This window comes from Trachurus trachurus, assembly GCF_905171665.1.
Source record: "Trachurus trachurus genome assembly, chromosome: 8".
In the NCBI taxonomy this organism is placed as follows: domain Eukaryota; kingdom Metazoa; phylum Chordata; class Actinopteri; order Carangiformes; family Carangidae; genus Trachurus; species Trachurus trachurus.
In genome coordinates this window covers 16092464-16105992 of record NC_139905.1, presented here as the reverse complement: position 1 = coordinate 16105992, position 13529 = coordinate 16092464, and the positions used below count along the sequence as shown (strand labels likewise).

The following is a 13529-nucleotide window of genomic DNA, read 5'->3' as shown; positions in this document are numbered from 1 at the left end:
AAAAATATGTTTGGTGTATTTATGTTTAATTGTATATGTTGAGAAAAGGCACTGCTCAAATTTTATGACCTTCAAGCACGAAAGTAAACATTCCCATATAAGCTGTTGAGTGTCTTAAACCAAATTCGTGATGACATGGGGGGGAAAAAAGAGTTCAAAGTTAAAAGGCACAAGTTACCCTAATTTCACACATTGACAACAAAGCAAACAAAGTAACTTTTAGGGTAATCTGAAAATGGTATGAAAAAAAGAAGACAAACTGGTTCTTTGTTGTTTTCTATTCATCTTATTTGCTTTATTTCTTAAAATAAGTAATTATGAAATAGCAATGTAAAAGAAATGAGGCTGTAAATCTGCTGTACAGGATATTTAAATGCCAAAAATTAGACATTAAAGTGAATTACGTGGTAATACCTTTTTATTTTTGCCTCTGAGCACACAATCCTTTTTTGCTAAGAAACAGTAACAGAGAGAAAATGTAACAGTGAGAGATGTATAGTTATTAGTTATTAGTTTCATGTCTTAATAGTATAATATAACAACATGGAATCATTTAAGTCAAAAAGAAACAAGTAAAAACACTGAGGGCGTCATATGAAATACATCTGGCGCACTGCCTTTGCTTTTACAGTCCTATTACATTATGTTTCATGCCGTTGCGAGACTGAAGCAGCTAACGCATCCAGCTGTTTGCATTCAGTAATGTCTTTCATATCACAGAGATTAGAGAGGGCAGCTTCACATGAACAGTTCAAGTTTTGCGTAACAATAAATACAATAAAAACACATTTAGTTTCGATTTGTGACATTCCACTTTGATTATCCATGTCTTAAAAGCACTATCGACTAACACACAGTGTAATCCATTGCAAACCTAGGCAGTTGTTCTATCTAACTGATCTAAAGTCACGGCTAAAGACACCACAGTTACAGCAGTGTCTTGTAGGACCCATTGAAATACTCATCAGCACTGACTAAACACAACCTGACTTCCCACCAGAGCCTGGATCACGGAGGGAGGGCACAAACATTAGTAGTAGTTAGCCTCATCTATGGTGGTGTTGTTGTTGGAAGCATGCATAGCCACCATTATGCCTCCTCAGTCATGAGGCAATACAAAGATCTTAGCCGAGGCCAGAGAAAAAAGCTGCCACATCAGCAAACAAGATTTTTTTTCTACTGCGTTCCTAAAGTGTTTGTCATCCTGCAGTTTCACAAAATCTGTCAAGTAACTCGGAGGCACCTCTCCTCATTAGACCCTGTGTGATCTCACAGATACATACGAACACATACACGCACGCACACACGCTGCATGCATGCAAATACAGTCGCACGACACACAGCTTGGCGTCATCTGCCCTTAGCCTCTATTGATTAGTCTCTGCTGTGTCTTCCATGATGAGTTTTCTGGCTTCCATGAAGAACATGGGAACCGGCTCCACTGTATCCTAGTGCAGATTTTACTCTTAGATACCTGGGAGTGATATCTAATTTCCCTCCACTCAGCATAACTTTTGATAAACCTCACATTGTAGCTATCCTTCCATATGCAAGGTCAGCTTTCTGAGCTTTTCATTGGTAAAAGGCAAAATATCAGAGCAAAGTAAAAATTGTAAGAAAAGCAAAGCAATTTTACCCCCCAAAGTTGGCTAATTTACAGTTTCCCTTTCCTTACTCAAAAAGGCTTAGTCTACAAATTATTCTATTCTAAAGGCACTTAAAAGATTATGAAAGAAAAATAATCAAGATTAAAGGTGTTAGGAGGATAATCAAGTAAGTTAATGGGAGATGATGGGATCTGTAGCAGGCAAGAGGAGATTCAGAGTCAGCCATCACATCTTCCCATTTTCTCTCTGCTCCTGCCTGACACTCTCACTGTGGTCCACCCAGCATCCTCTGCTGATTATATCAGCCAATCAGATTTACACTAAAAACAACCTGCTGCCTGGCCGATGCAGAGAAGAAGCCTATGGGTGTTTTGATGGGACCAAATACACAGCAATTCTACAAATGCCAATTGGCAGGAACAAGAGCTTAAAGGGTAGATAGTTTACTGTAAGCGTATTCTTACAGTCTGGTAAACTCTCCGATACTATTGTCATCCTCATATTTGCCCTTCTTGATGTCTCTCGGGGACTTTGTTGGATTTTGCGGTGCACTTTGCTGGACTGAGGATGAGACGATGAGCTGTTTGCTATTCGCAGAAGGAGGAGGCCCTTCTAGAGTAGTAACAGGTATAGATGTCAGGCCACTGTGAGACATAGATCGTCTGGCATGAGAAATCTCCAGGGAGGGACGACTTTCACGGCTGTCTGCCTCTTTCTCATGACTAAGCCCTGTGGGAGCAGAAGAACCAGCGCTGGCACTGGGTACCATAGTGTTAGTAGTGCTTGCAGCCATGCTGGTTGCGGGCACCATGCTGGCGATCTCATCAGTGGGCGAGCGCCCGATGCTACCGTCTACTTGTGCTCGGATCTCTGGGGAAACTGAGAGTTGGTACTGAGGCACGGGGCCACTGTCACTGCACTTAGGGTAAAGGAACGTCTTCATCTGACCTTTGCCTTTGACGTTAACTGTGCCACGGTAATCAAACTCATAATCCATGCCACTGAGCACGCAGTAGCTTTCCTCGCTGACCTGGACGCGACACTCCACACCTGTTGTATCCATGCGACTGGCGATGTTCACTGTGTCGCCCCAGATATCGTAGAGAAGCTTAGTGGTGCCTATCACCCCCGCTGTCAGAGGACCGTGATTGAACCCGATGCGAAGCTTGAAGCCAAAGCCCAGCATGTTCTTGTTGAAGTCATCCACCACGTGCATCATTTCCAGGGCAAACTCGAAAAGAGCACGGAGGTGGGCATGAGGATGCGCCGCATCCGCACACTGCTGCGCATTGAGGCCGGCTGCTGCCATGTAAGTGGCACCGATGGTCTTGATCTTTTCTATGTTGGAGAAGGCAGGCTTCCGTAACAGCTCGTCAAAGTCGCCGATTAGTTCGTTGAGGACACGGTAGCACTCCTTGCCTCCCTCATAGCTTTCCTCATAAAATTCACTAAAGTTAACGATACTGGCGAATATGACCCCCACGTTGTCGTGGTTCTTGGAGTAGCTCTGGGTGACCTTCAGCTGCTCTGCTACATGGATGGGGATGATATTGCGAAGCAGCCAGTCAGCCTGGTCCCTCATGTTCTGGATCTTGATGCGATGTTGATCAGCTTCCACATTGCCATGGTAATGTAGGCGGTAACTGACCTCAAACTCACGATTAAGGAACCAGACCAGGAGAAGTAGCAGGAAAAAGGCCACGCAGGCCTCAGGGCCCAGCAACTCCTGTGGGTCGGGCTGTGTGTCAGGGTCTACTGGGCTGTCAGACATGACAATGGAGCTGTTACTGTTGTTGTTCTGTCTCTCGGACCTGGTCGAGAGAGAGAGAGAGAGAGAGAGAGAGAGAGAGAGAGAGAGAGAGAGAGAGAGAGAGAGAGAGAGAGAAACATAAAGCGGGAAAGAGAAATGCAGGGAAACAGAAGACAGTAGGTTGGAATAAACATTATTCTTGTCAAAACTAATTATTTTTTAATTAATCTAATAACCACAACTATAAAAGCTTTTTGGCATTGACTGTGTGCATCCCATCTAATGCAGTTTTTGTTATGCAGGCAAGAATTTAACAAAAAAAAGTAAATTACCAACACTTGGGACAGCAACCACAACCTGTAATGTCCATAGCCAAGTTTTGACCAAGGCTCTTCCTTGATTCTCTGATAAAGGCATTGAAGCCTTCTGCTTTTTGAGAAACACGTGTGAGCTGGTTGAAATTATGGCAATAACAATGCTTACATTAATCAATGAACTTACCAGAAAAACAGACTCTTGACGCTGGAAGAAATAAAAGACACGTGGCAACTAATTAATGTGACAAATACATCCAGATGTCCAACACAATCCAGTGTGTACTTGCACCCTTTTCTTGAAATTCCTGCAGTCGAATTATGTCTACACTGTTATTCAACACATAATTCATTTGATAAATATATTTTTGGACAGTATATTATGTTATTATTAACTAGCAAGTCTGTTGTACCTGCAAGGGGAGCTGAAGAGCAAGGTAAGCAGGCCCAGTCCCACCAATGTTGCTAGAGTTGAGCGCATCCAGTAGCTTAGCTGGCAGAAGTTACAATACTGAATGATAGCTATGATGACAGCACAGCAGATGAACATGGTGAACTGGGGAAAATAAAGGTCAGAAAGCAATACCAAGTCAAATACTGTGTCTCAAGATGTAAGCAGATGTAAAGATTTCACTTGTCCACATGCTACACAACTAAGAGGCATAATGTTTAAAGCAGAAGTGAGTGATCCGGTCGTTTTCGCTAATGCTGCGTTCCAGGCAGGCTTTTGAAATCGTAAATTACAGCTTCAAGTCACAACTTACGACTTTGTAGCGTTCCAGGCAACCCACTCGTGTTTTTCCGACCTGTTTTACCGGTGAAAGTCACTATAACGGCCACTCGTAACTTCCGACCGGTGAACTCGTACCAGATCGAACTGGTACCACTTCACGGTCGGAAAAATACGAGTTTCCTTGAACGCACCATAACAGTCCTCGTCGCTACGTCACCACATTCACGGCGTTCCTTGGCTGCACACACAGCCCTGCATGCCGTTCTCTCTCCTCATTGGATAAAAACTGTAGGATACGATAAATGTTTTCTCTTCGGCTCAGAGCAGAGCAGAGGGACTGAGAGACCCGTGTTTCAGTCCAAACACTCTATGTAAGTGATTGCTGTCGGAAGATATAACTATTTAAGACTTATATTAACACAAATATATCACTCACTTCTGCTTTAATATAATTGTTAATAACTCAGCAATAGAAATTTTACCAATAGCCCTACAGGGAATCGTGCTTTACAGGTCAGACATAAGACCATTATTTCACACCCTATATTTCAGGGGTGTCAAACTCATTTTAGTTTAGGGGCCACAAACAGCACAATTTGATCCCAAGTGGGCCGGACCAGTAAAATAATAGCATGATAATCTATTTAAAAAAATAACTTAAAATTTCTCCCTTTGTTTTGGTACATTATTAAGATCCTCTGCCGGGCCACTTTTGGCCCACGGGCTGCACGTTTGACACCCCTGCTCTATTTCAACATAAATATCAGAAAGCCCACCTGGATGGAGAGATGCATGTCACAGGTGATGTGAGAGAAGACGGCCACAGCGGGCAGAGACACCAGGACAGCTCCTATAAAGTGACGAGTTATCCAGCCTGAGATCGCCCTCATCAGCACCCGAGTGCAATTCAGAGCACTGTCCCGGTAGAAAGCCATACTGAAGATGAAAAACAAGAAGCAGTGATTGATATGGATAAGTGTGATGGAACTGAGATGTTGCAAACAAAGTGTCTATTTCATACTTAAGTGTCTTGTTTAACTCAGTCTGATTCCACCTTGAATAAGAAGCTGATTGCAGACATGATTGTCTGCACCTTGGTTTGCATTTACAAAGCCTTTATATACCCACATGACCACATTCCACTACTGTGGATCAGGGCACTCACTCAACATAATGAAATTAATTTATGTTAAAAAGTGTGTGGACTTGTTTTCTGTAGATTTTGTATTAATACTACTCGAATGAATGTGTCTTTCCTCTCTCCTTGAGACTGTAGTCCAGGAAGAACTTCCAATGAGACAGAACGCTGTCACGTTCAGATCCACAAAAAGTAATTCATTGTCCCTCTGGAAGCTGTCTGTCCTTCAGACGGTTCCAACACCTCCACTCTTGTAGATTAACTAATTGACATTATGATGTCAAGTGTGCCACATAAAAGAGTACATATTGTTAATGCTCGCAAGTTTCACCAATAAGAGCACCTTGTGAAATGTCACCTTGTATGACGTGAGTTTGTCTAAATCAAATCAAATCAAATCAACTTTATGTATATGGCACTTTTCATACGTTGTAACACAAAGTGCCTCACAGAGGATAAAAACAATAAAAAATATATAAAATAAAATATTTAACAAAACTGGGGAAATTGTTTAAAAAGCTGAAATAAAAATAATTTCCCTGCCAGGTGTAGTGATAAATTGTCTCACAGCAGTTAAAGACCTCCATTCTGTGTTCAGCATCTCACCGTACAGAGAACAGCAGAGCCAGTGCCTCCAGCACGGCGGCTACAGCTGTCAGACTGAGCGTCGGCGTGGACCAACTCTGGTGGGTGACAAGTGGTCGAAGGAAACAAGCCAGCGAGAGAGCCAGAAACACTGAGCAGCACAGCAGCATGTCCAGGAAAGAGCTGAATGTCTGACTGGCTAAAGTCTGCACTGCTGCTTGAGTCTCCACCTGGGTTTGCGGGAGAGAGAGAGAGAGGTAATGATGAGGAAGTGAAAATGAGGAAATAATGGAAATGGAAATAAGTCTCACAGTTTCAGATGAGGTTATATCACTCAAACTGAATGATTTTAAGTAAGTTTAAACCCCCAAATTATCAGAAATGTCTATGTAAGTGACTGTGACAAACTACGTAGCAACAGTTTGAGACTGAAAATACACTTGCAGTGTTACACCAGCAGAGGGCAACACAACCTAACACAAATCTACTTGTAAGGTCCTGCAGTGATTTCTCTTTGCCGCAGTCTTGACCAGTCTGTTCATAACGCAGTCCTAACAGGTTTCCTAGACGAGAACCAGACACACACACTCATGCACACACACACGTAAAAATCACAAACCAGCAGAAAAGACAAAATCGCACAAAGACGTGCAGATTTGCTCACATATAAAGAGAGAAGGGGCTGTATGAGTGAACTTGTGAAAAGACATCAGTTCAAAAAACTCTGACCGATTATTGAACCACAGTCAGAACGAGGGCGACTATGTTAAGCTCACAGAAAGTACAGATACGATCAAAAATAAACAGACGCACACTCATGCATACAAGCACCATTATGTCACTCACATACATAGTTCATACACACACGCATACATACGCACACTTGCACACACACACTTGCACACACCTCCTCTTGGTAGCTTATTCGATAAGCAGACTCCAGGCTCCTCTCCAGGAAGGTGAGGCTCAGCTTGTTTATAGGAGGTCTGTAGAAATAGTCCTTCATGAGGCTGTCACAGGCATGGAGGAGAGTCAGTAGAGATAATACACAGTTAGGACTTTAAATGTTACAATTGGTTACCTATCAAAGACCTGATTACAATTTCTCTGCCACGGCTGATCAGTTGTACATTATGTGAGTGATTCAGTTAATACGTTTACTAATCCTCACCTGTCCTCTTTGATGACGTCCACAAAGTGGGCATCACTCCTCTCCCTGAAGTTCTTGGATCGCAGGGGGATGAGCGCCGAGTGGTCCATGCCCATGGCTCCGCCCGTCCACGTCTTCTTCTCTTTCTCCTGCAGCATCTCACACAGCGATGTTTGGCTGTTGGTCAAGGCCTCCAGGCGCGGACTGAGCAGGCCGTTCAGAGCCTTGGGGGTGCGCCCTGCAGAGATCACTGGGGAGGATTTCAGATTTGACGAGTCCTGAGGAGCAAAGAGGGGAAGAAGAAGTCCAGGACAGAAGGAGTGATAACGGCTCTTTGTGAGGGAAACAGGTCAGAAATATTATAGGGGGTGTAAATATGAAAGATAAAGCTTGAGAGTGAGCTGTAAGCCACATCAATTTAAAAGTATGTCTCTGTGGCGCTCTTAAACTGGGACTCATGGAGTTCTATTTCTTTGAACTAGTTTTGAGTCCTTCTTTTTGTTGGTGGGCCTGACTAAGTGTAATCGGAGTAGTTCATGATGCCCCAGTATTTTAATGGAGAAACAAAAAATATACAATACCGGACAGGCACCATGCACCGAACTAAAAAGTGAGTCATTGAACATTTTAGACAGACAGCATGCAGTCTTGTGTGTTTGCTTCAGTTAACAACAATCAACTAACCTTGCTGCTGTTGTTCTTGTGGTCGTCATGGCATCCATTGAGCACCGCTGCTTCCTCTGTTGCCTGATCCTCCCCTGGTATCAGGACCACACCGCAGGACAGACAGGGAGACTGCATGGGGGGGAATGTCGGAAGAATGAGAATAAATTAATTGAGAGATACATATCAAAGAAGGCATATGAGCCGAGTACAACATAAAAAGATGGCAGCGACCGACCGGCATCCAAGAGTCTCAGGGCACGACAAAGAGAGACGAGGGAACAAATGCATCAGCTGTGATCTCAACAGTGCTGCAGCAGCGAAAACACAAAGGCTGGCATTTAAATGCACAATGACAGGTCTTCTATTGATCTTACAGAATTTGAGCAGCTTAATACATTTTAGTGAGGGTAACGTTAACAAGAGCAGCAGCAGCCAAAGAGAAACCGAAAGGGAGATTGCGAGTAAACGAGAGGCGTAGAGGTGGTCCAGACGAGATCAAGGTCCTTATATTCAACCCACTCATCCTCTTCAAACACAAAGCAGAGTGTGAGTGTACGTATATGAGAATGAGATCGGTGTGACATACTGTGCTATAATTGACCATGACAATGGTGTGCATCATGCTGTGAAGTACTGAGAAACAAAGACACGCGCACACACGCACGCACGCACACACACAAGATATATAATTTCAAACACAGTCAAATGTCATTTGTCTTCTTTTTTTTTTGAAGATGCCTCAATGAGATCCAGTCTCTCTACTCAGTTTGACTCCCCCCCTACAGATCCACCTGCACATCATCCTTTATCCTCTTCCTACTCCTTTTGAAGCAGCCACTACCCCTTCCCCCGCTGACTTCCACCTGGCCTGGCAGAAGGATCTTCGTGGGGATCATGTGCAGAGAAAGGAGGATTAATTAGGGTGAATATAGGGCACAATGGTGCAGGTTTTGAGGGCAATTATAAGAGAATAATGTGTTGCACAGTTTTGGTGCGTATGTGACCTAGTGGTACAATTTAAAAGAAAATGAGAAATTTCCCTTGAAGGCAGAGCTAAGGAGGACATAATGGATGGACATGATCTGAGCTGATGAGCACTAAGGGTCAGTTATTATGTAGATGGCCTGCTGGGAAGAAAGGCACTTTCTAATGCCTAATTAATAAGATCTCACTGTTTTGTCCTCTTTGTTCCTTATTAATAAGGATTTAATGAGGACTAGGCGACTACACAAATGTATGCGTGCACAGGAAGTAAAGATGGAAATCAACAAAGATGTCCTAACGATGTAAGTAGGGTTCACAAGGTTAAATCATGCATTTACATGAAACGTATAGAAAAATCCTGTGGATATGGATGCAAGTCTTCTTCGTCTCTTTCACATCCTTCACATAGGACAAAGAGAAGTTCTTGCATTGGGAAAAAAAAGGAGAACATTTATTACAGCTTCTGAAACTGTTTCTGAAACACCCACATAAACAAAAACACAAACCGCAAAAAGATGAACATCAAAGAGGCCGCAGCAGAACATGCAGCCCGCCGTTCTTCCTCAGGCAGTGTAGATGTGCAAAAAACAAAAAACAAAAAAACTTACTTCCTCATCCTAGCCTACATGTCTGATATTTCATTTAGTTTTGACAGTGTGCACTCACCATTGCTCTGTCAGGACCCGTGTTGCAGGCCGTAGGGGCTCCATCAGGTGTGTGCACTCTGGCCGTGGGAGACCGAGGATCTGCGTGCTCCGGTCCGGTCCGGTCCGACCCCAGCTGGACGCAGCAACAGTGAGAGTGAGGCTCCACCTTTCTGCGAGAGATCAGATAGGTCTTCAGGCCTGGACAGAGACAGAGACAGAGACAGAGACAGAGACAGAGACAGAGAGAGGATGTAATTAGAACAGGTTCGAGTAGGGTTTAGTCATCCCTGTGTGGTTGGTGGTTGTGGAGTTGTTTTGGGATTCAGCAGAGCCTCAGTACCCAGCAGAGTGAATTCCCTTGGTGAATTATATAAGCAAGCACTGACAAGAGAACTGGAATCGAGAAAGAGAGAGTAAGAGAAGCAATGAATATCAATCGCTCCTACTTGGAAAAACCAAGGTTATACATTAGTCATTCTTGTTTCCATATAAATATATCAATAGACTGTATGTATCCAAACATACAGTGTTCAAACAGGATGTGTGGTGCAAGTCAGAGTGATGAGCTAGAGAGAAATAGCGGCATGCTACAGTGACTAACACCAAGACATGAACAGTTAACACATTGTCACACCTCTAATCAATGTGTAGAAATGCTTAACTCACATAGATCCTTCTCCGTAATGAGATAATTGCTCTGTTACGTATGAATTACACAGCACATGAATATCTTTGTGTTGTTGTCTCCATGATTCCACAACGACCATGAGACACTTTTAGCTTTTAGTCGAAACAGGCCCGGACCAAATATTTGAACACCTGCTACCTCCCTCGTCTATCAACATGTTATCATTTCCATCGTGCCTACAAGGTGTGTGTGTGTGTGTGTGTGTGTGTGTGTGTGTGTGTGTGTGTGTGTGTGTGTGTGTGTGTGTGTGTGTGTGTGTGTGTGTGTGTGCGTGCAGGTGTGTTGCACGCTTCGGCTTTCTGAAGTGACAGATTTTACCAAATCAAAACCAAAACATGACAATCTGGAGATGAATATTTGATGCTGACGGACAAAAAGCATTGAACTGAGAAAAAGGTATCTTAAAATGCATAAGACTGTGATATTATCACTCCCAGTAACATTTCTTCCTTCTTCCCAAACTTAGACAACTGGGTCACCAGGATGCTCCCACTGAGCAATTTTAATCACAGGCATATGGCTCACTTCCTGTTTTGTTATTTGGTGCCAACCTTATTGCTTGGATAAATACGTAGACGAATAGATAGAAAGGCAGCTGATACACTTTCAGTCACTATAAAACATGGCTTTTCAGTCCACTTCAGTGAGACTACGTAGAAAAAGTGCAGGACTGAACCTCAGCCTTTGTCTGCAGGATTTTATTGTGACAAGCCACAACGACAGTAACAAGTATCCATGTGTGTGTGTGTGTGTGTGTTTGTGTGTTTGTCACTAGCACAGGTAAGTGCCTGTGACGTGTGCTTAGCCATATAATTCAACTGTCAGTGAAGTTGCAGCCTCGGGCTCTGAGCATTGTCTGCCCTAAGTACTTCAGACAGGCCTGCCACTGCCTTGCCTCTGCTGAGTCACCCAGGGGCTGCGCTCTCTGACAGATAGACCCACACACACACACACACACACACTCACGTATGACACAGGGGTACACTGTAGCTTTTGCAATGACACACCTTCACAAACAGAACTTAACGGACAAATACTGATACAAGCATCTGAAGAGAGAGAGAAAAAAAGAGGCAGATGTGTACATACAAGAGCAATTATGAGATTCTTGCTGAAAACACCCCCTCCAACCACCTACACACACCCAGTCAAACACATATACACACAGCAAGCGGAGGTGTAGATGGACAACCTCGCTGTAGCTGGATCGATAGCCAGGTGGATGAAGGATTCAGGGATGGGAAATGAAGGCAGTAAACAGCAGTAACAAAGAACTAATTCCCTGCACCAGTGATGCAGAATGGCACAGCAGACAAGAAAAGAGGCAGCAGGACACTGAGGGGAGCTTTTGACTGAGAATGACAAGATGTGAGTGTGGCTGTCTGTCAGAGATGGAGCCAAAGACACAAACATGCACAAAGCACACACACGCACACACAGCGTTGACTGATTTCATTAGTTGGCTAATGAAATCTTTCCCTGCCTCCCACCATGATACACACTGATTTCTGTTTCTGCTCATGGGTCATCAAGGTTACTTTCCTCCTCCCTCTCTTTTTCTTTGCTCTGTGTCTGTCTTCCCCTCAACTTGGCCGAAAAACACCACAGGTACAGATATCTTTAAATAATGTAGGCAAGGCAGCAGAAAGATGTCTGACTGTGGGCAGACATTTGCATAGGTCCGACTGTTTTCTTCTCTGAGATTTCTACACGCCAGATTGAGAGCATTTGAGTCAGACAAACAGTCACATTGTTTCACAAAACTACGAACGTATGTGAGTCATAATTCAGTGTTTATTAATATATTTCAAGGCATGATAAATGCAAAATCCAATACCATGCTGTAAAAAGCACTGGTGACTGCTGAGCGGTAATAAAACTGCAGTCCAAGCCAAATCCACCTAAACAGAAATCACTGAACCATTCAGCCTCCATTCCTCAATATTGTAACCGCTTATTAAAGATAATGAAGTGTTTCAAGCTAGATAATATGCGTTTCGCCACATTACTGGAGAGAAAGCATGAAAGACCGAGCAGAAAATATTTGAAAATGGACGAAAGAATAATAACTCAATATAAAAAATAGACATAACAGTCAATTAAAAACAAGATGCTGGACACGAATACAAGGCTAGACAAGAGGGCAACACAATGAGAGAAGAGAGGGCCGAAAGTAAAAGGAGACAATAACAAGCTGACAGCTGAGGGAGGTGACAGGAGATCAGCTGTGGCCTGCCCTGTCCATCACTTCCTGTTAGGCTTTGACTTAAATCGAAATAACTGTGTTTCCGTCTTGACTTTAGACATTTCAGTATGTCATACTAGGAAAGAGAAGCATGGGTCAAGATTATGGGCAGAAATCCATTGCCATTCTTTCCACAGGTTAATGTGGATGTATTTTAGATCAATCATATGTTGTAGCAGCTTGTTTCGAGGAATCACCTCACGCCGCTGAGTCCTGACAGCCAGAGAAGTGGAGGATAAATCGACTGCAGGGGGCTTGGAAAATTGTGTGTGTATGTGTGTGTGTTTGTTTAGATGAGGGGGTTACATTGGTTCAAGTGTCTGCAGATGTTTGTGTGCCTGTTCCTGGCCATTCTGGGCCAATCTCTCGTCTTTACGATCCGACCTTATGGCAGCTGGGATTGCAGTGTTGTCAGGCAGTAAATTGTGGCTCTGATTAACTGCTTTGACCAGCAGCTGGCTCCACTGCCCACTTCAACAGGGTCCAACATCATCAGAATACAGCTGTGCTCTAAAGGCCTCACAGCAGGGAAAAAGGTCAGGGAGCTTCACGCTGCGTGTTCCAATTGATGTCTCTTGTTTCTTTCCAGCTGTGTGTGTGCGTGTGTGTTTGTATATGTGTGTGTGTGTGTGTGTGTGTGTGTGTGTGTGTGTGTGTGAGTGAGTGTGAGAGAGAGAGAGAGAGAGAGAGAGAGAGAGAGAGAGAGAGAGACTATCCATCTGCCAGTCTGTGCACATCTGTTTGACGATCTGTGATGCAGGTACATGCGTGTGCTGGCCTCTTTCCATCTCTGATGACCCTGGGTAAATGACGAGCATCATTAGTGGCAGCCTCTGGGTGTTGTGGGACTTCAAGTGTACTGTCCTGTGCTATCAGCTGACAGGCAACAGTAGATAACCTTTCCCCATGAGAGCCCAGTCACATTATCTCCCTCTTCAAGCCCCTTTGTTCAGGACAGAGGAGAGCGACATGAGGAAAAGCACTTTGCAAACAAATAATACCAACTCTGCCGCTCCCTTCCT

The 13529-nt window shown here is 43.7% G+C and overlaps 1 protein-coding gene across 1 annotated transcript in view; it reads right to left on the bottom strand.

Moving 5' to 3' along the window:
- Nucleotides 1-1414: 1414 nt before the first annotated feature.
- Nucleotides 1415-13529, bottom strand: part of LOC310989379 (adenylate cyclase 9) — a gene marked incomplete at its 5' end in the record, with an annotated part of 30351 nt that continues 18236 nt past the window's right edge. Inside the window, 9 exons of the mRNA XM_083976415.1 lie at nucleotides 1415-3418; nucleotides 3859-3879; nucleotides 4085-4227; nucleotides 5181-5340; nucleotides 6149-6357; nucleotides 7035-7137; nucleotides 7299-7555; nucleotides 7962-8072; nucleotides 9594-9772. Of these exons, the coding sequence (XP_083832541.1) occupies nucleotides 2068-3418; nucleotides 3859-3879; nucleotides 4085-4227; nucleotides 5181-5340; nucleotides 6149-6357; nucleotides 7035-7137; nucleotides 7299-7555; nucleotides 7962-8072; nucleotides 9594-9772 (2534 nt within the window). The 3' untranslated portion in view covers nucleotides 1415-2067. The remainder of the gene's footprint in view (nucleotides 3419-3858; nucleotides 3880-4084; nucleotides 4228-5180; nucleotides 5341-6148; nucleotides 6358-7034; nucleotides 7138-7298; nucleotides 7556-7961; nucleotides 8073-9593; nucleotides 9773-13529) is intronic.